This window comes from Cavia porcellus, unplaced genomic scaffold (genome assembly GCF_034190915.1).
Source record: "Cavia porcellus strain 051 isolate PalLab524CR breed Dunkin Hartley unplaced genomic scaffold, mCavPor4.1 scaffold_22, whole genome shotgun sequence".
NCBI lineage: Eukaryota > Metazoa > Chordata > Mammalia > Rodentia > Caviidae > Cavia > Cavia porcellus.
Window position 1 is genome coordinate 5,680,824 of NW_026947505.1, and position 20,804 is coordinate 5,701,627.

Genomic DNA, 20,804 nt, shown 5'->3' on the forward strand with positions numbered 1-20,804 from the left:
TTATGTTTTTGCTCTCAGTTGTGTTTAGCATGTCATAAAACTGGATGTCCACAAGTGCATGAAATGATCAAAATGTCCCTTCTGACCCTCCTCGCTGCCCTGTGTCTGCGTGCATTCCCTGGCCACCAGGGGCCTGTAGCTTTTCACAAGGTATTTCACGGGCCCTTTTGGGCCTCTGGACTAAATTTCAAGCATTCATTCTGCAATTCAGAAGCAAAGGGCGTGGGGAGGTGGAGTGGTTTTGAGGAGACCAAGAGAAGACACCATGAGCGCTTTTCTTAGAAACCTGGCCTGTCTTGGCCTTGCATTCTCCTAGCTTCTCTTAGCCAGTGTGAACATCTTACTGCCTTCCCTGAGACAGAGGAAGAAAAACAATCATATAGTGAAAAATTTTTGGTTTTGAATGCAGTGTTTGGTTTAAAGTGGAAATCCTGAGTCTAGGAATCTTAATAGTTTACCAATTTATTATTACTACAGCCAGTGTAGGAAACTCTTACGACATCAGGATACCTGATAAAAATTTTTCCGAGTACCTAAAGATAGCAGTGTTATCAAATACATGGTCATTCCTATATTTAGCGAGCCATCTTGTTGTCAGATCAGTATATATCCCCACTTTTGGCAGACTGAGTATCTTGAAGAATGCCTTTTTCTTAGCTCAGTAAACATGCTCACATTTTCTTTAATCAAATGCCCACTGCAGTAAGTCATGTCTGATATTATCTCTGTAGTATTGGCAACTTAAAATAGTGATGACGTTAAGACTAAAAAGAAAAATACATTCGGTATTTGCAAAGCTCGTATCTATTTATAGCATGATTATATACAATTTGACTCTTTGTATGTGCTTTCTTTCATGGGTCTGAAATGACCAATGTGATTTCTTAAGTATGCCTTGTGTGTGTAGCTCTGAATTCAAGACAGTTTCTATCAGGTGTGGAATTGAGCTCTCAGAATAGCTGGTCTTTCATCTTCAATGCTTTGAAGGCTTAAAAGTTTCCTTTTAAATTTATGTCAAAGCTTTGGCGTGTCTAAGCTTAGAAATCTTAGAGATCAGTGGTCACAAAGATTTCTGCGGAAAACGTAAGATATAAGGAAAATTGTTAAATTATGAGGTACAGCTCATACTAATGTACCTAATTAGACCATGGAGAATTTAGTTTCATCAGAATTAAGCACTGTACTGATTTAGAAGTATTTTTAAGGTTTTTAAGTCATTTTATGACTTGCCAAAGCAGAAGCTTGTTGAGATGTAAGACCTTTTACCTAAGTATACATAAAGTATTGTACATTCAAATCCATTCAAATCCATAATCATTTAAGAATGTGAATTTAAAATTCACATGTTCTAAATAGATTTTTGAAAAAAAATACTTTCTGTTTTCTTTTACCATGAAATGAATTAGTCTAGGCCAAATTTAATGTTAAGTTTCAAATGCACCTAGTAGATAAGTTAAACTTTAAAAAGAAATATTTACTCTTGGGGGCTGGGGGTAGCACAGTGATAGAGCACCTGCCTAGCAAACTCAGGGCTTCCATTCAATCCCCAGCACTACAAATAAAAAACAAAAAGGGAAAATTTGTTTTTACTTAATTTTCCAAAAAGATTATTATAGTGAGGTATCCAGAAAACCGGCATAACCTGAGTGATACAAACAAGAAAGATTGGCATCTCCTCCCCGCTGAGTCATCAGTCATCAAGTTAAATTTTCCACTAAGGTGTGAACCTGTTTTCATGATAGAGAACCTTGGAGCTATTGCTAGAAAAGTAGTTTAGGTACATTAAACCCCTCTTTCAGTTCTTGTGTGGAACCGTGTTTGTGAAACAGAGTCCAGTATGGAGAGAAGAACGGGGGCAGATTTATAGTACGCAGTAATTGTCACGATCATCCCTGTAACTTCAAAAAGAATTATAAACAGTGAAACTTGGAAAATCATGACACTTCACATCATTATCAATAAGTGATTTTTAAAAATTTTATTTAAGGAGAAAAATAAAAAAAAACAGAAAAGGGTACAAGTCATACAGAATTTCAAAAAAATAAACAGTAGGAAATCACTAGTTAAGAGATTACATAGTGTCATCTTAGACATAGTTGTTCAAGTTACAAAATTAAAGCATACTAAGTAGACATTCAGTGAGACTGCAAACAGTTCTGTTCAATGATCCAGCAAAAACTTAGTAATATGGTTATCTATTTTATATATTTAAATATACATGCAGTTATATCCATTAGAGCACTTTCTTTTCCTCTCTTTTTTACAATAACAATTACACATTTTGGGTTTCATTACTCCCACAGTTCTTATTACTTTTTTTTGAAGAGAATAAAACCAAATGTGACATAACAGAATAGAGTCAGTCAAATCAAAAGGGTGGACATAGTACATGATGTAAAAAAAAATACAAGGTGATCAGCAATGGTTACCATAATGCCTCTTGCTGCCTTAAAAAGAATTGCCTATATCATCAGTTATAATAAAATTGAACAAAACATACAGAACAAAACCAATAAAACTGAAACATTGGAGACATTACAGGACTTTAAAAGATGATAATAGTCAAACCAGAATGGGCATCATAAGTGATTTTTTTAAATATTGAGATTTTCTCCATCAGCCACCTGGGAATGTCGTGTGTTCAGCTAGAGATCTGGAGCACACAGCAGGCATTATGATCTCTCAGCAGGATACGGGACAGGAACCAGAAAGAAGCAGGGCATTGTCAGGCATGTATTTCCCGTGGGGTTCCTCACAGCAGTCCAAAGGCTGCCCTCAGGTTCTAAAATGATAGCAGGGGTACAAAAGGATGAAGCTCCTTCAGTGAGTCCAGACTTACCTAGGCTTTGGAGCCCTGTGTCCCCAGTAAGACCCAGTATTGATGAAACAATTCTGTGAGCAGAGCTTACAGAGGTCCCATGGAGAATGTGCTCAGTGCAAGTCACTGCACCTGGGGAAGCCCAAACTGGTGCTTCCAACCAGGTCCTCACAGTGTTGCTTAACAGCTAGCTCATTCCAGGTGCAGCTTAGTAACCAGGGAACATTTAGTGTTCTGCCTTTGTCAGTTGTCCAGAAGAACACAGCTAGAGTCAGTCCAAGGTCAAGCTCATATATAGTGCAGGAGGATTGTAGCCCATGAGCTAATAAACTCATCCTGTTTGAATATCACATGGTTTCTTTTATATGAGAAACCCAAAATATAAACAATTTAAAGAGAAAAATAAAAGGTAGACAATAGGAAATAGGAAGCTAGATCTTTTGTAAATGGTTAGGAGATCAAAAGACGGAGGGAGAAGAGGGGAAGGGGAAGTAAAAAAAATAAGACATGTTCTGTGTCTGTACCAGCTCGCTCTGATGAATGTAATCATGCACTGTGAACATGGCCTAAGAAAAAATTTTAAACATACAGCACTTCCCTCCAGATAAATAAATTCCATCCTGTCTGATTAATTTCCAGCCACTTGAGTTTGTTCCTGTGCTTTTCCCTGTGAAGAGTAAGACTATCAGAACAGTACTTCTTAGGGAAATACTACTGTTACTCTATTAAAAACAAGCTTCCAGGGATTTTAAATTGGTCCAGACTATCCTCATTAAAATAGCTGAAATCAGGCTGACTTTCTGTTGAAGGAGAATCGGCTGGCCTCTCTGTTTGAGGACAAAGAGCATTGGTAATGAACTGATGTCTCACACAGATGTGCTGCTGTCTTTATCTTCTTCCCCAGGTGTGCATTGAGACTTACACATGCAGCTGTCACCAGCGCAGTATAAACACCGCAGTGCGGGCTACTCTCAGTCAGATGCTCAGCGACTTGACCTTACAGTTACGGCAGAGGCAGGAGAACACGGTAAGCCGCTGGCACTCCATGCACATCTGAGGTCTCAGTGATGTCTTCCTGTGAGTCTGCTCCACCACCTGTCACAACCACCTCCCACAGAAAACGCTGGGAAGGGCTTGCTTATTTTGGAAGAACATTTATTTACATACATAAAGCTGTGTAGAAGTTCACTTCTTTCGCCTCCAAAGCTTTGAGAGTTAGTTTTTTTCTTGCAGTTTTTATAAATTTTGTCATTGCTTTAAAATTTTTGCTTTTGTTTTTTTTAAACTTCTTAATCAAACATTTGTATTAAAATATTGTGATGGTAAATATAAGTTAAGGAAACTGAATAGCTGTTTAAGACACACTTGGAGGAGATATATGTGTTTTGCTTTGGTGACTGAAAGATGGCACCAGGGCTCGCTCCTGAGCTGGGCCACTGGGGCGAAGCTGAGTTTGACTTGTCCTCTCCATTAGCAGAGCCTGCTAGAAGTTTTTGCTCTACATTTGAACAGATTGTCTGCAATGAGTTTCTAGGGAAAATGTAAATTTAATTGGCTTCTTGTGTATATTATCATCTAGGAATGTCAGTGAGACGATTCTTCTTCAAATGGGTGTTTTTTTCAATCTGTCTCTGTAATAACTTAGGTTAAATTTCTCATAAAATCTGAAATGACATTGGTCATTTTTTAAATTAGGAAATCTCAGCTGTAGTTTGAAATATCTCAGAGATTAATTTTACAGAAATTAAGATTTCATGTTTATTTTTGGTTGTTTTTCATTTCAGCTTGTTATTTGCTAATTTTTAGAAAATGATGAGGTTGAAAGGAACCTCACAGATCATCAGCTCAAACTCTTTTACTCCTTATCTTCCAGATAAGAAGATAAAAGTCCAGAGAGATGAAATTAAATCTAAAATGCATGCGCTTATTGGTGGAGGGCCCAGCACTGAAGCCCTGGGCTGCGGACCAGCTCCCAGGCTCTGGTCCCAGTTCCTGTGCTCTGTGGCAGCCAGCACTGAAAACGTTAATGTGGAAAAAAAAATTTTTTTCCTTTTATGTTTTCTGTATTCAAAGCCTATGTTTCTTCTATTAAAAATTATTTGGAGATAATGCAATCATATTAAATTGTCCCCTATTAATAATGATATCATTATATACCTAGAATTTGAATCTAATAGTATGAGAATGTTAGCTTTGGAAAAAAATCTGTAAATAGAAAGCATATTAGGAGAAAAAGTATTTTTAATGGACTTAAGCTAAAGTTTTGAGAATGTTTGTTATTACATAGTCGTATTCCATCTTTCCTAAAATGGCAACATGATCATGTTACTGTAATATTAATGGTATCTTAATGTCTTAAAATGAAACATTTAAATGAAATGTGCTTTAAAAAGTGCTTTCAGGGGGCTGGGGATTTAGCTCAGTGGCATAAGCGCCTGCCTTGCAAGCAGGCAGTCATCAGTTCGATCCCCGGGACCGATAAAAAAGAAAAACACACACAAAAAAAGTGCTTTCAATTATAGTAACCCATTTAGCCTTAGGTTTAAATGTTTAAGTAGGAGCAAAAAGTCCTACTTCACATAAGGTTGTTTTTTAGTCACCAGCAGACTGTGTGTACAACAGAATGTGCCAGGCACCTAGGGATGTAGTAAACAGCACCCTGAGGCGGGGGCAGGTTACACTGTTAATGCTCACACAATGACAAGAGTGCTTGAGATGAATTCTGCATGTTATAGTCCTGTCATCTACTGACAAGTGACTGTATGAGTTTCAAGTCAAATGCCTTAGCTTGTGGCTCTTCCTGCTCTGCCCCAGAATGGTAGGTAACAGGTTTAGTCGTGATGCTGTGCCTTTGTCCTGAGTTTTACATGGCTAATCAGCCTTCTGGTCCTATTCCTCACTGACCATCTGGACCATCCCACCCACAGGAAGATCCCAAAGTAGGTGGAAATTTCCTTTTCTTGTTATTCCCTTTCTCTTACTTATGCAATCCCTTGGAGATGTGATTCCATGTCATGGGAAAACTGTTCTCAGGATGCTAATGTTTGGAGCACATTTATCTAGTGGAAGGAGACATTAAATTTTGTCACCTAAGAGCAATTTTTTTCAAAAGCTGTTAGGAATGGTCTGTAGGAATGGCAACGTTTGCTCAAAGTGTCAGTGTATACCCTGGGCAATACTTAGCCTTAGCTGGGAACAGTGTGTATATTTTACAGCATGACCCATCACTGAGAAGACACCATGAGCCTCCTCAGAAGTAGGAAGACCTAAACACAGTAAAAGGAAAATAATTATAGAATGGAGAGGCATCAACACGAAGCCTAATGCCTGCATCTCCCCCAACCCCACCCGTAGAGTGGACTACAGTTTTGATTTTGTATCCTCAGAAACCCTGAGTTTTTAATTGTTTTATTAATTGGCTTACTTAAACAACCAAAACTATTACTAAATTGTAACTTTCTGCTTTCAAAAGGCAAAATTGCCACATACAAAATATTTTTATTTCCTGGGGAGGCAGAAGCACCTCCTTGCAGTCCTCAGCTCAGGAGTTTCCAAGTTTTCCTGGAATGGGAAGGAGATCTTATCATGTGTAAGCAGCTTTCGCCTCCTGTTTATCCTAGGTGCTGTTTCTGCCGTGACAGATCCAGATCTGCAGAGCAATAGCCCTGAGTGTGATAGAAATCAAGTTGACATGCCTGCCCCCTCCCAGAAAGGAAGATGGCGCTTCTGAGCAGTGGTCATTCTTGGACCAGTAGTTTAAAGCCCAGCAACTTGATGCTTCCTGTGCTAAGCATCTGTGTCTGTTAGAGCCACACACAGTATAGGCTGGGGACTTGGGATAAATCATTGGTCTGTGCAAAGAGAAACTCGCCTCTGTGGGTAGACATTGCCACAAGCCATAGCCTAGTGACCTGGACTCATAAAGCACCGTGGGGCTGAAGCCTCTGGGAAGTATGTGGATCCTTAAGTGTAGGATTCTGGGAAGCAGTAAGTCTTTCTCATAAACGCAGTCAACAGTGAAACGCTATCAAAAGCCAAACCATGTGCTTGAGTAGAGAAGCGGAGCCCAGAGCACTCTGAATTCCATTTTGTTTCCTAGAATTTTGCAATGTCTGAGAATCAATGTCTGAGAATAACTGTCTATGTGTGTCTCCTTCACTAGATAATTGAAAACCCAGATGCTCCACAAGAATTCGGGAGTCAAGGTATTGGATTTGGTTGTTACTAGTTCAGTTTTAAAAGAGGGAGTAAAAACACTGTGTGCCTGCATTGGGGTGTACAGACGCCTCGGTGCTCTGGGGTGGTTCACCCTTCTCCTTGTGGGCTCTGCTCCGCTGTGCCATGTGTGGTGCTGTTTCGTCAGCTGCTGTCTTCTGTTCCTGCGCTCACTGATGCCAACTGTGCCAGTCCCTGCTCCAGATATAGAGGGAAGTTAACTCTTAGCATACCTCCCAGGGAAGGCTGGTAGGTTGTTTTTTTTAAGTCACTTTCTCCATAAAGCCAGGTTTAATTGCTAAAATGCAAATTGGGTGGAGGGTTATAGAAATCTGACTGAAATATACTGCTATCACACCGGAGCTATTTTGTCAAATGCCAGATTTTTGACCGTGAGAAAAGGAGCCCTCCAGAGAGCCCTCTTTGAGACACAGATCAAAACCAAATTATGGCACTTTCACTCTGACCCACAGGAAAAGAAAAGAAGTGTGTGTATAATTAGCAAGCAATTTAAATATTAAAAACAGCTCTGAGAGCATAATTGTCTTCCTGATACGAAAAATTCAAGTCATTAGATTTAAAAATCAAAACACAGGTTGTATTTCAGGCTTTGTTCAGTAATTTGAAAAATATCAGGAACATCTGTTTTAGTTTGGATCTTTGCTGTAAATCACGAGGACAAGGAGGTAGGAGTGAGGAAAAGAGGGGAGAGAAAAAAAACGAAAGAATCAGCTAAGTAACCATAAGGAAGAGGAAAGGAGCAAATGTAAGAAATGAGGAAGAGAAATGCTCGCAGCAGGTCACTGTCCAGCACGCGTGCTGCATTGTTTTGTCCCCTCCTGCTGTGTTTTGTGCCCAAGAGCCCTGGAGCCCTCCCGCCCTGGCGCTCTCAGAGCCGTGGTAGATGTCCCCTCCACCCCAACCCTCTCTCCTCTTTGGCTATTGCATTTTCATTAAAGCCTCACTTTAATGTAGAATGATTTTATAGACTGAAAATTGAGTCAGCTTGCTTTTGGCCAAGGATGCATCTGTTAAAAAAAAAAAATTCTAGCAAAAATTGATGGAGGGCCTCATATAAAGTTAATCTAAAATTGAGCATAAGGGTTATTTATGGATCTGACTTTAAACTCTGTTTATCCTTGTATCTTATTCCTCAATTTTGTTTCTGCATTTAAGGTCTTAAATTCCAAAGATCAGAATTTATATTTCTTCCCTTACCTCCTCCAAATCTATTTTTATTTTCTCTCCTACACTCTTGCCATTTTTTCTTCCATCTTTATTGGCTTCATATTCCTTCATTTATATTTAGGTAGATTCACATAGATTCTTACAGGTTTTTATTTTAGAAAACAAATGCTCCCACTTACTCACTTGGCTCAACAGTTCTGTGAAATTGGCATTGTTTATCTTATTCACTCAAAGGAAAACCAAAGTTTACCCAGGCTCACACAATCAGCATGTCGTGAAGCTGCACAGGAACCAATTCCAAATTCCAGCCTTTCCCCACAGTGCTTCAGTGGGGGTTTAATTCTAGTTTCCAGGAAGTAGAACCCATTGGAGGGGAAAATTATTTTTCCAACATTGGCTTCTGTTGACAAAGACCATGTTTCCTGCAGAGGTTAGATAGACAAAGAAGGAGAATGTGGTCACTGGAGTACTTTACCCTGCCTTCTGTGTTTCCTCTTTTCTTCCCCCGTGCTGCCATGTTGATTCTTAAGTTCACCAAAGTTCTTTTCATTATATGTGAATGAATTTTACTTATAATGAGAAACTGTTATTTGTTCTGGGCCACTTTTTCCATGTTTTGCTTTAGAAAGGAATGGGTATATTTATTTCTTACCTTTCCTGGGATTGTTTTGGTGGCCTAAGGGAAATGCTAATGTGAAATTCACCTCAGTCCCGAAAGAGGTCCAGAGTGGAGGACAGGAAGGACTGTTGGGGAGCTCTTGCACGCCCCGCTCCAGTGTCTAATGCCTGTCCCCTCCTCTGATTCGAAGGGTTATCGGTAGAGGCCCTCTGTGACGACGTTGTCTCTGTCCTCGCTGTCCTGTGTGAGAAGCTCCAAGCCTCCATAAAGTAAGTGCCTTGCAATTGCTTATCCATGATAGTCTGCTTCTGGAATAACCTCTGCCTGTGACATCATTTAAAATTGCGGATTATAGGGACAGTGTTTCTTCCCACTGCTACCCACCTGTCGTTCAGAGACCTTGGGCAATGCTAAATTACAAATGCCACTGCTCAAGGATGTGAAATTTCCTGAGGTAGAAATGGAAAAGCAATGCCTTGGAAAACAGAGCTAAGCCTGTGAGCACTGGGCTGCTCAGGAGGAATGCTGGGCAGAGAGCTGGCTGACATAAGGGCTCCTAACACGGGCCTGGCCTGCAGCGTGACCGTAAGTGACTCTTCTCATGGGACTGTGATGCATGTCTTCCTCTGTTAAATGACAAGGGTGAATCATGTGTACTTTCTCTATTTCTTATAACATTCCCAAGTCTCTGAGCTCAGGTGCTTAACTTTAAAGAGAGCTTGTTACTCTGACTTTTGTGTACTTCCCTTTTTTTTTGCATGTCTGTTTGACTAGTGACATCTGTTCATTAGGTAATGTCTCTTGCTGTAACTCCGTGCGATAGGGTAACACAACTTCCACAACCAGAGTAAAGCCAAACCACAAAAACGCCAGACTTGCCAACATGGGATGAAGACTCTCTACCAGCTCCATATATCTGGATCAGTTTATCCATTGTTCCTCTAAGTCACTTGTATATTTGGACCAAATGAAACTCACTTTATATCAGGCACTTAAAGGTCAAATACGTCTAGGTAGAGAACAATATAGTGGCTACAGGGTGGTCGGGAAATGGGGGAAGCAGTGACTGTGTAGGATGACTAAGTCAAAAGATCTAATGCAGCGTAAGGGTTACAGTTAATAACAGCTTGCTGTGCTCAGGCTTTTGCTGCATGAGTTGGTTGTAGCTGATTTTGCTATCGGAGAGGGAAACGGGAGCCGTATGAGATATGGATATGCCCATTTGTCCCACAGCAGAACCATTTTATTTCATGTATGTATCACACAGCATCATGTTTTCTACCTTAAATATGCATACAAATTAGGAGGTCTGTTTAATACATAGGTAATATAAGCTAAAAAGAAATAGCAAATATGACTTCTCCCAAGTCTGGACCCTAGACAGGGTCTTTGCCCAAAGCAAGTCTGGGTGCTCCACTCTAAAGCAGATGGGGTATACGTGGCTGTGCTGTGACCTGCTCAGGTCCTCATATTGCCTGGCCAGCAAACGTTGGAGCAATGGAGGTGACACCCAGGTTGCATCCTAACTGAGGGTTCTAGCAACCCCATATGTAGGGTTCTCATTCCACGTGGCTTGCTGGGGTCAGTCCCAGACTGTGCAATAGTGTAATAATGGTAATTGCCCTCCCTCATTCTCAGAGTGCCCTGGTTTATATGGGATCCACACTCACTCTGCTCATCCCTGCCCCAGAGTTTGAAGTGCTAACTTCTGTCTGGACCTCCCCAGCTCTGTCACCACAGTGCTGCAAGTCCCATCAAAGCTGGAATGTTTTTACAGCACATTTTCTCCTAAGACTCAATCAAAAGTGTTTTTAATTCTATTCACTATTGTCCCAACCATATTATCTTTGTTGGATTACCTGAGTTAAACTTTTTGCACTGTTTACTAGCTCCTGCCTTTGGGCAAGGATTTTAACTCCTCTATGCTTATGTATTCCATAAAATAGTTAATATCATTATTATTGGTATATAATATTAGTAATGTAAAATATTTAGGGTCTTTATAAGATCAAATGAGAACATTCACTCAAAAATATAGTCAGTGCACAACAGCCAATGATCGCCAGATCTTACTAGCGTGTTACAGTGAAAGAGTCTAGTGAAAGGGTGTTAGGAGGGGTTGTTGCAGGATTTGAGTTTCAGGTAGGTGATTAGAGTAGGTGAAAGGACCTAAGAGTTGTATTAAGAGTTAGGTGATTTCAGAGATCAGGGCTACTCTAGCATGCAACACCTTCCTTTCTGTCTAGCACCAAGAGAACAGATAAGAACCTGAGGAATCATTGGAGAAAAGGTAGCTGTCACTCACTGGGAGGGAGGTTTGCTTCTTCCATCACAATATGCAAAGCTGCCCCCTGGGCTAGCACTCTGTAGTTTTATTATGTTTACCAGAGCCCGGCCACTGACTGGTAGCTATTAGGAGCTACCTGCTGTCACAGGTCTTTGCTGCCACCACCCCAAGCTTGGCCTTGTCAGGAGATAAAACCAATACCACCAGAACTTGTAGTTATGCTGATTAATAATCAAAACTAGCTATCAGAATAAGTCAGAATGAGTCTTCGGGTCTGTAAATGATAGGTTTAAGATGTTCCACTGTTCATTGATCAGAAGACTCTCCAGGTAGGTCCAGTGAGTGCCTGGTGGGAAGCCGTGGTTAAACATGGATGACTCCAGCCTCAGCTACAGGTGCCCTTGCCTGGAGTGTGATCACATTACCTGGCTTAACTGAGGCAGGCCAGGTACATAGAAGTATAGGCAGTCAGATTTGACATCTTCAAGAAGTACTGAAATACATGGAATCTTTTTAACTGCAGAATCCCCTCCACGTGGTAAATATTTGATATATTTTGGTTCTAAACTGCTTTGTTTACCTTCAGAATAGTTGGTGCCAGTTCCAGCTTATGATGCAAGAATATTCATCTGCTTAGGACAAAAATTTTTAGTTTGTCAGGCAAATGCATTGCACAAACGTGCGTTTTATGTGTGTACAACCAAAGTCATAGATTTCTATCAGCCACTAAAATCATTTTTTCACCCCATGACTTGAAAACAGGCTTTAAATGGGGAAAATAATTCCTGTGATACCGAGTTTTTCTAAGGGCTTCTGGATCGAAGATGGCCTTAGGCATATTGTTACGGAGCTTAGTGGAATTAGTAGGATTCCCGTAGTCTTGCTTGGTTTTTCAATGCAGTTACTCTGGTAATGATTCTGTCTCTGAAGACTGTTTCCTCTGTTGGTTTTGGTCTTTCCAGTCTCAATTCCATTATCCTAGGGAGGAGGGGTACTGCTCAGTAAGATGGGGTACAGAGAGATCGCGGCTGCTGGGATGAGAATCCTTCATAGCCACCGGGTGAGGCTGTGCCAGGCACTGTGGTGCTCTGTTCCTCCTGTTCAGTGTTCATTCTGCGTGCTCTCTCCTCATGATACTACCTTCAGTCCTTCACTGCTCCCAGCTGAACTTGATGCCCCAGCCCCCCTCCCCCCCACACACACCCTTCTAAATAGGTTCTTCCTATGAAATCTCAGAAAATGCACTCGGGTAGCGGTGCATCTCCCCCACCGCCTCAGAGGTGCCGCATCCAGAGTTGTGTCAGGAAAGTTGATGCACATGATATTGCCTAAATGCAGTATTTTTTGGAAGAATAATCAGGCCTAAAATGATCTCTGTCCATTCTCTGCCTGCCTGTCACCTGCACCCTCTCCCAGTCTCCCGTCCTCCTCATATACTGAGCGACCAGAGTCTCTACCATAGCAGCTTGGAATCACTGAGCCCATCCAGAGTGGTTGTATTATTTGTTCCATTTCATATTTTCCTTATTTCCTCTTTCTAATCAAATTCAAATATTAATTTTAAGGAAGGCAAAGTAAAAAATGGTTTTAACCAAAGCCCCTAAGACTCCAGAGGACCCAGGCATGCTGCCATTTGGCCTCCTGGGAACCTTGCCAAGAAAGGTGGCTTCACAGCCTTCATGGTCACTGGCCCACCCCTGGGATTATTCTCCACAGATTTTGTGCCCAGAACTTTAGTGATGAGCAGATATGGGACCAGCAGTGCCCAGCCTGCCAATCGTGAAATGCTCCAACAAAAGACCACAAAGAGTGACTCCCAGCCCTTGTGTGTTTGGAGCGAGTTGGCTGGGTCCTTGGCTCTTTCCTGCCCATGCAGCCCTAAGCTTGAGGTCTCCAGACACTCGAATCAGGAAGGCACACACACTACATGTGTGGATATGCATCTAGTGAGGGACATGAATGCACAGTGCTCCCATTTCTAACCGCTCCCTGGATGGCATGACTCATGCAAACTCATTTCCCAGGCTGCTGCAGTCGGTGGGAAAGCCACCTTGTTCGGTCTCCTAGGAGACTCCTGGCCAGTTACCTTGGTGATGAGCTCCTGTCAGGGAGGTGCTGTCTGGGCTTCGATGTTCGCCATAGTACACTTTGCCAGTGTTCACGGCAGCCTTGGCTGCTTGAATCTTTTCTCAAACCTTATTTCTGATGAACCCAGAAATCAAGAATCCTTATTTTCTTTATTTAGTTTAGTTTTGTGATGCCAACCTGACAGTTTGAGACAGAAAAGAGAAGTTTTTGCACTGGAGCTTTTAATAAGTACTCATTACAGGTCCAGTGATCGCTCAGAAAGATTAACTGAGACTGCAGCTGAGGTGATCCTCTGATTTTCAAAATGCGTCTTAACAACTGATGTTGTGGCCCCCTTGTTCTGCCCTCTCCAGTCTGTTCATGGCTAAAGCATCCAGAATGAATGGTCTGAAACACACATGTGGTCCTGTCAGGCTCAGGCAGAATAAAGTCCAGGCTTCTTAGTGCCAGCTACAGTGTCTGAATTCATCATGCCTCCACTCACGTCACAGCCCGCCTCTCACAGGGCTCCTCCACATCCCCTCTGTGACCTGGATGCCAGGTCTCTCTGGGGATCCTATTTCCTGTCGCAGATCTCTCAAAGGAGCCCTTCCCCTGGGGCTCATAGGAACTTACTTTAAATTAGTCAGGGCTGGGGATTTAGCTCAGCGGCATAAGCGCCTGCCTTGCAAGCAGGGAGTCGTGAGTTCGATCCCTGATACCAATAAAAACGAAATAAATAAATAAATAAATTAGTAAGTTACAGCGTTTCTCTCCAATGCCTGCTCTCCTTACCTCTCTTTGTCTGCCTAGTCCCACGAGCATGAAGAATGTGCTGTTTTAGAACAGGAAGTAGGTCTTGTTCAAAAGTTAAGCCCTTTCCTGGCCCCAAAGGACTAATCCTTCCATGTCTTGCTTACTCCTCATCCAGTCATCGACTTCCTCTTGGCAAATGGGTGCTTTTTGTGGAGAGACAGTCCTTGGCTCTCAGAAGGTGTGGTAGAGAATGATTAAATGTAAGTGGCATTCTCATCCAAGATGAAGACATTATTTCAATGATTATACAGCTTCAATATAGGGGAAATCAGTGTAACTCCCAACATGGCAGATATCAGACACTCTGAGTATGTGTTCCCCAAAATTTGAAGAATGAATTCTGAGGAACAGCAGAGGTTAAGAGAAGGAAAACTTTATTGAGTGAGCTCTGGAGATACAGGAGGGCCCAGGAAAGTGGTGGCCAACGAGCCCACTTCTCAAGGGAAGTTTTATAGAGAAAGTCACGAGGTGCGTACAATGTGGGTCAAAACTGTGATCAACCAGTAAGATGACAAGTATAGCCACTTAGGTCATATTGATCCAATTGAGAAACAGGTCTTGTAGCAAATGTACATGGAAAGAACAAAGACTACTTTAGGAGCAGATGGATCAGGAGGTCACCCAGGGGTGTGGATAATGTCTAGCTAGACTTTATTGGAACAGGTGATACCAGTTACCTCGTCCCCTAAGGAGGTAGGTAGGCCAGGCCATTCTCTCTTTGTCTTGAGGCCTGGCCTCCAGCACATGCACCTCCAGCCACCTCTGCACTATGTTTTCATCCACTGCACGAGCCTAGCACTCAAGGGCCTGGCCCTAGAATATTTCTACCTAACTTAGCTGTCTGTAATAGTTTTTGAACAAAGGAGATCTTTTTAGAGTCTAGCTCAGCAAAATTTTTCTGTAAAGAGCCACATACTGTCTCTTTTGTTGTTGCTTTTATTTGGTTTTACAGCCCTTTTAAAACTCAAAAACATTTCTGTTAGTGCGTGTTTGCAGTTCGTAGTGCTTACGTTCCCTTTGTGGGGTTGTACGTATACGCAGCACGTCCTGACCTGTTTTCCATCCCCTTCCCCTTCTCTCTCCCTCCATCTCTTGGTCCCCTTCCCATCTAAGCAAGTTGTATAGATAGCAGGCAGTAGGGGTCATCTACTTCCTATTATGTGTCTTTTATTTTGCTTTATATTTGTAATTTGGATTTCTTTCATGGCTGTGGACGAGATTTTGCCCCTGGACTGTAGTTTACCAAATGGTTTTAGAGCCTAATAACACTGTGCTCTCAGCTGACTGCGTCCAACACTGATGCAGAATTTAGTTTAGCGTAGCATTTGAATGAGGAGGCCATGCACCCCTCCCCGCCAGCCTCAGCTCGCCCGCTTTGTCTAACAATTGCAAGGCCTTCCTGAATGGGGCAGGTGTGGGGTCAGACTCTTCCTCCCTTAGGGATGCTCAGCTTCCCTTTTCTCTCTTTCTATCTCTCTTAAGTTTCTAACTTGCAGCTGATGAGAACACTGAGCTTCCTTCTGGCATTTGTTTGTTTTAAATTAGGAAAAAAAAGATACCAAAATTATTTTAATCTCAATTCCTATTTTTCCCTCAATATTTCACCCCATAAGAGACTCCTTTCTGAATTTTCTTAAAAGGCTGTTTGAAAGTTAATTTTTTTGGCATGTCTGTAATCCTAGTTACTCAGGAAGCTGAAGCAGAAGGATCACAAATTCAAGCTGAACTTGAGCAACTTAGTAATAATTTGTCTTGAAATTAAACTAAACTAAATTTTTAGAAGTGGGCTGGGGATGTAGCACAGTATGAAGACCCCGAGCTCAATCTCCAGTATCATCAAAGAAAGAGAAGACGAAAGGGAGAGAGGGGAAGGAAAGGAAAGGAAAAGAGGAGAGAAGTTTCTTAACCCCTGCCCATCTCTCTTACCACTAGAGGAATTTTAATATTTTTTGGTGAGCAGGAGGAAAAAACCTAACCTGGGTATATAAGACTGTATTTCTTGTAAGGTTACCCATTTTCTTTTCTGGATTTATTGAGAAACTCCAGAATAATAATTTGGGGGAAAGTAATATTTATTGATAAACCAAGTCACCTCAATAAAAGAAAAAAGCCAAATGTAAATTAGTAAAATATAGATGGATTAAAAGATATGTCACATGGCTTCTTGAAAGATTTGGACAGTTAAACATGCTAACAATTACTAATTCTGCCATGAATTATAGATTTTTGTTAAAATAGCAATATTTCTTCATTAATTATAGCAAACATAATAACAGGTAAAGTATGATAACTCAGTTGCATGTTCAGTTTTTCTATGGATAGAAAACTTACCTACAATGTAACATTTGTTAATTGTGAAAAAGAATAACCTATTACCTTGCCAGGGCTACCAAAAGTACCTTGTAGTAGCTGCTTTCTTTGTTGCTGGGACAAAATACCTGACCCGGTGGCTTAGAGGAGGAGAGGTTGATTTTAGGTCGTCTTTGTGGTTTCAGTCTTCTTCACATGGCTGCTGAAGCTGGTTCCACCAGGCAGAAGCTGCGTGGTGGGAGGGTATGGCGCAGGGAAGCTGCTCGCCTCATGGCAGCCAGGAAGCAGAAAGAGACTGGGAGGAAGTGGGGCAGGAGATGGAGTCCTTCCAGGTCACACCTGCAGCAGCTCCCTTTCCAGCCAAACCCCCCACCCTACAGCAAGCCCGCTCTAGGCCCTCGTAGTCCATTCAGCCTCCGAACACATGAGGCTCAACAGGGTGAGGCAGCGTTTTAGAGCTAAACCATAACATACCTAGAACCAGGTTCCTGGTGAGAAATTCATGTTCTCACAGTTCTGGAAGCTGGGAGTCTAAGATCAAGGTGCTAGCAGGGTGGCCTCTGAGGGCTGTGGGAGAGGGATCTGTTCTAGCCTGGTCTCCTTGGCTTGTGGTGGGGCATCCTCTCCCTGTGTCTCTGTATTCTCTTCACCTGGAGTATTTCTACATCCAACTTGTCCCTCATTGAAGACACCAGTCTTCTTGGATTAGGGCCCAAGCTAACAAATCCACTTTACTGGCTTATGTGGAGGCCTTTCTCTGAGATGCTGGGGATTAGAACTTTAGTCTGTAGATTTGGGAATTGGGAAGCAGTTTGGCTCCTAACACTAGCCATGCCCTCACCTTGGTATTGCCTGGTAGTCGGGCAGTGTCTGCGCAGACCTCCTCTTTAACTTTGCCTTCTGTTTTTTGTCTCTGTCTCTGTGTTGATTCTGTTCCTCCACAGCGACAGCCAGCAGCTGCAGCTGCTGTACCTGGAGTGCATTCTGTCCGTGCTCAGCAGCTCCTCCTCCTCTATGCACCTGCACAAGGGCTTCACCGACCTCATCTGGTGAGCACCCCCCCACGGGAAGCCCCCACGCCAGCCCCAGGGGCTCCATATAGCTGTGTCTCTGGCCCCCTCCACAGAACCCATGACCTGGTGGCAACTTCATCCATGCACAAGTGTCTTCAAATGAAGGGAGACGGTATTGCTTTGTTTACGTCAGACCAGAATCCAGACAGAAACTGATGATATTATAACAAATGTGCCTCCAAAACCCTCTTAAGATCCCAAGTCAAGAAGCGCTAAATGTTCTGGGCTCTCAGTTTGTTCTAAAAGCATAAAATGCACTGCAGGGCGCTTAGCCCTACCTGGTATCTTTTCCTCCTTCACCCGTGGAGATATCACAAGTCACTCTCATAGCCTGGTTCCAGGAAGTAACAGGCCCTGAAGGCTGCTACCTAAGCGGCTCTGGGTTCACCATGCCTATTGACAGGGTTGAAACCAAGTAACAGGCATCAGCATGGCATTGGACATTAACTTCTCACATGAGAAGCCATCTTATTTGTATAAAAATGAAACTTTATGTGTGTTAGCATTACTGCCTCTGATGTTATATTTAACTAGCTAGAGAAATGAGGACAAGTATTCTGCTGATGGCTCGAAGGGGTAGGGGGCTTAGAAAACCGGGACACAACCTGGCCTGGGAAGGCACCGTGAGGTACCAGCCTTTGGCCCTCCGGGTGGCACTCACTTTTCACCATGTGGGGTTCTGTTGAAAATTATTTTTCTGCCAACTCTTTCCAGGAAGAACTTGTGTCCCGCTCTCATTGTCATCCTGGGGAACCCTGTTCATGACAAAACCATCACCTCTGCTCACAGCAGCAGCACCAGCACCAGCGTGGAATCAGACTCGGCCTCCCCAGGCGTCTCGGACCAGGGCCGGGGCTCGGGCTGCTCCTGCACGGCACCGGCCCTCAGTGGGCCCGTGGCTCGCACCATCTACTACCTTGCAGCTGAGCTTGTCCGCCTGGTGGGCTCAGTGGACTCCATGAAGCCCGTGCTGCAGTCCCTCTACCACCGCGTGCTGCTCTACCCGCCCCCCCAGCACCGTGTGGAAGCCATCAAGATCATGAAGGAGGTAGGGAGGCACGGGTTTGCTGGAATGGCATTGCTACCACCTGGAGCCCAGGAGCACAACAGTGGCTCTAGAGTGCACCTGTTTGGGAACCTGGGGAAAGAAAGTCATTGAATAATTAGCCCAAGTTTGTTAAAACTCCATCAGCTGTGCGGCTGACCACCCTGCAGAGTCCATCCTGCTAGCTTAGGAGCGGTTAGTGCAGATACATAGTTTATTCAGAATTGGACTTCAAAAGGTTTTTATATTCGGTTTGTTACATTACCCACAAACAGCTTTATTAACCTCTTCGTGCTCAAAGAAACCTCTTTGTCCCAACTGTCATGCTTCTGGAGGCTCTTAAGGTTGTCCAGTTGTCAGTAGGCATCACTGGGTGCTCCTTTATAGTTTTGAACAAGAACTAGGGTTATTTTAAAGGTTCTTCAAAAGAGTTCTCTGCTTTTTTTTCTCCAAAGAGCTCAAAATAGAAGTGGTTGATATTTTTATTTCTGTGAACCCATTCATAAATCAAACTGCATTTTCTTAGGGCACCTACCCATCCCCCTCAAAAATCTAGTAATAAAATTCCTTTACTAACGATCCATTTATTTTAAGCAATATTTGCCCCCCAAATCTAAATAGTTAAATTTTAAAATAAATATATATATTTAATATGTGATAAAATATTTATCCTTAAAATAACCCATACACTCCAAAGGCTGCCCTGGCCTCAGAATCCGTGAGGACTCTGCAGACTGGCTGAGCTGGCCAGGAGATACCTCGCCCCTCAACCTTGCACTGCAGCTGTGCCTTCTCAGGCACCCAGCAGGGCACCATGTCTGCTGCGGGTTCACCTGTGGGGGCAGCAGGCCTGCAAGCTGTAGCAGTGGCACATGTGTGCGCTTCACTGTTTTGCTTTCAGAATGACAGTGGTCGCTGTGTCATCTTGCTTCTGCAGTCATGACCAAGGAGCAAAACATTAAATTGTAATCACTTCTTGGTGTTGTTTTAGTGGGATTTGACTGTAATGAATAGTAAAAATATCTGTTGCGGCATTCCTAGAAATGAAGGAATAGCCCGTATTCAGTTGCTAGTTAGGGAAATCTATGAGCACACGATGATAATTGCCATGTGTTTCTTTTCTACAGCAAATTCATGCATATTATTAAGAACATTCATAATAACTCCAGAAGCTTGTATGTCAATTTGTTGTCACCAATAGAGAGTGTTGCTGCTTGTCCTCTCCAGCGTTTCCGGCCAGCTATACGAACCAGTTACCTCTAGGATAGTGAGGTGGCATAGCTTTGAGGCCAAGTGGGACCAGGGTCTGATGACTCCTAGGCAGCAGGGACCTCTACCCGGGAACTGCCCCCAACCTGTTAAACCTGCAGTTTGGAGGAGTGGGCAGGCTTCCTCTGAGTGCAGCCGTGCACGCCCAGCCCCTCCTAAATGCACGTGTCAGGTCAACCTGGAAAAAGTAAGAGAACGGGAGACAAACGCTCAAAATCTTCTTCTGCTGAATATTCTGATAAAAATGTGAAACCAGAGAGGAGGAATTTTTCTCTCCCACAAAGAAACAAAGGCTTTGTATGAGGCCACATGATGTACCTTAAGGACACAAAGAAAGAAAAAATACAAACCCTGATCTCTCTGACCCTGAACCCAGGGTTTTCTCCTGTCTTCACTAACTTTATTTTCATTCTTTGATCTCTAGTTGGCAATGTGACCGATTCTAGCAGAGACTGTTCCCACTGGTTTAGCCACTTACTTCTTGAGCCTGAATGTAAGAGTCCTGCCTGCCCCTCACCAGCTAGGTGACTGGGGAGATCCCTTGACCTGAATGGATAGTTTCTCCTGTGTGTGTCACTGAAACAGTCTACGGTTTCCAAATCTAACATGCAAGGAGGTTGGCCAAGTACTTTGTAAGTACAACACACCACACAGATGTGTGGGGCACTTAGTGCTACCGTAAAAAAGAGAACAAACATGGTCCCATGCCAGCTGGCACGCTCTCTCCTGCCTGCCTTGTTTCCTTTTGTCTTACTGGGCTGATGTTCATGAATGCCCGCTGTTAGTGGTTTTCGCAATGCCCGAGGCTCTCGGATGACCTCCTGCCTCTCCCCTCAGTCTGAATTTTCATGCTGCCATCCTTCTCATTTCCCTTCACGTCTCACCATGCACCTATCTTCTGTCTGATCGACCCCACGTTACCTAGTTCCACCCTCCTGGCCCCCTATTCAGTCTCCTGCCTCTACTCTCATGGGCCACTTTCCTATCACAGAGCTGACAGTTGATGCCAAAAGGCTACACTGCAACAGTTAGCTTCCTTAAGATGATACTATTGTGCCCATTTTCCCAATGGGGAAGCTGAGGCTTTCTGAGGCAGT

The 20,804-nt window shown here is 42.9% G+C and overlaps 1 protein-coding gene across 2 annotated transcripts in view; it reads left to right on the forward strand.

The window, feature by feature from the left end:
• The window catches only part of Arfgef3 (ARFGEF family member 3), a 135,229-nt gene that overhangs the window by 58,520 nt on the left and 55,905 nt on the right, over nucleotides 1-20,804 (forward strand). Inside the window, exons 6-11 of one of the 2 annotated variants that reach the window (XM_063233364.1) lie at nucleotides 19-150; nucleotides 3,723-3,845; nucleotides 6,981-7,023; nucleotides 9,031-9,109; nucleotides 17,265-17,369; nucleotides 18,108-18,441. In XM_063233364.1, coding sequence (XP_063089434.1) covers nucleotides 19-150; nucleotides 3,723-3,845; nucleotides 6,981-7,023; nucleotides 9,031-9,109; nucleotides 17,265-17,369; nucleotides 18,108-18,441 — 816 coding nt within the window. The remainder of the gene's footprint in view (nucleotides 1-18; nucleotides 151-3,722; nucleotides 3,846-6,980; nucleotides 7,024-9,030; nucleotides 9,110-17,264; nucleotides 17,370-18,107; nucleotides 18,442-20,804) is intronic. The other variant, XM_003465655.4, reaches the window with a different exon arrangement.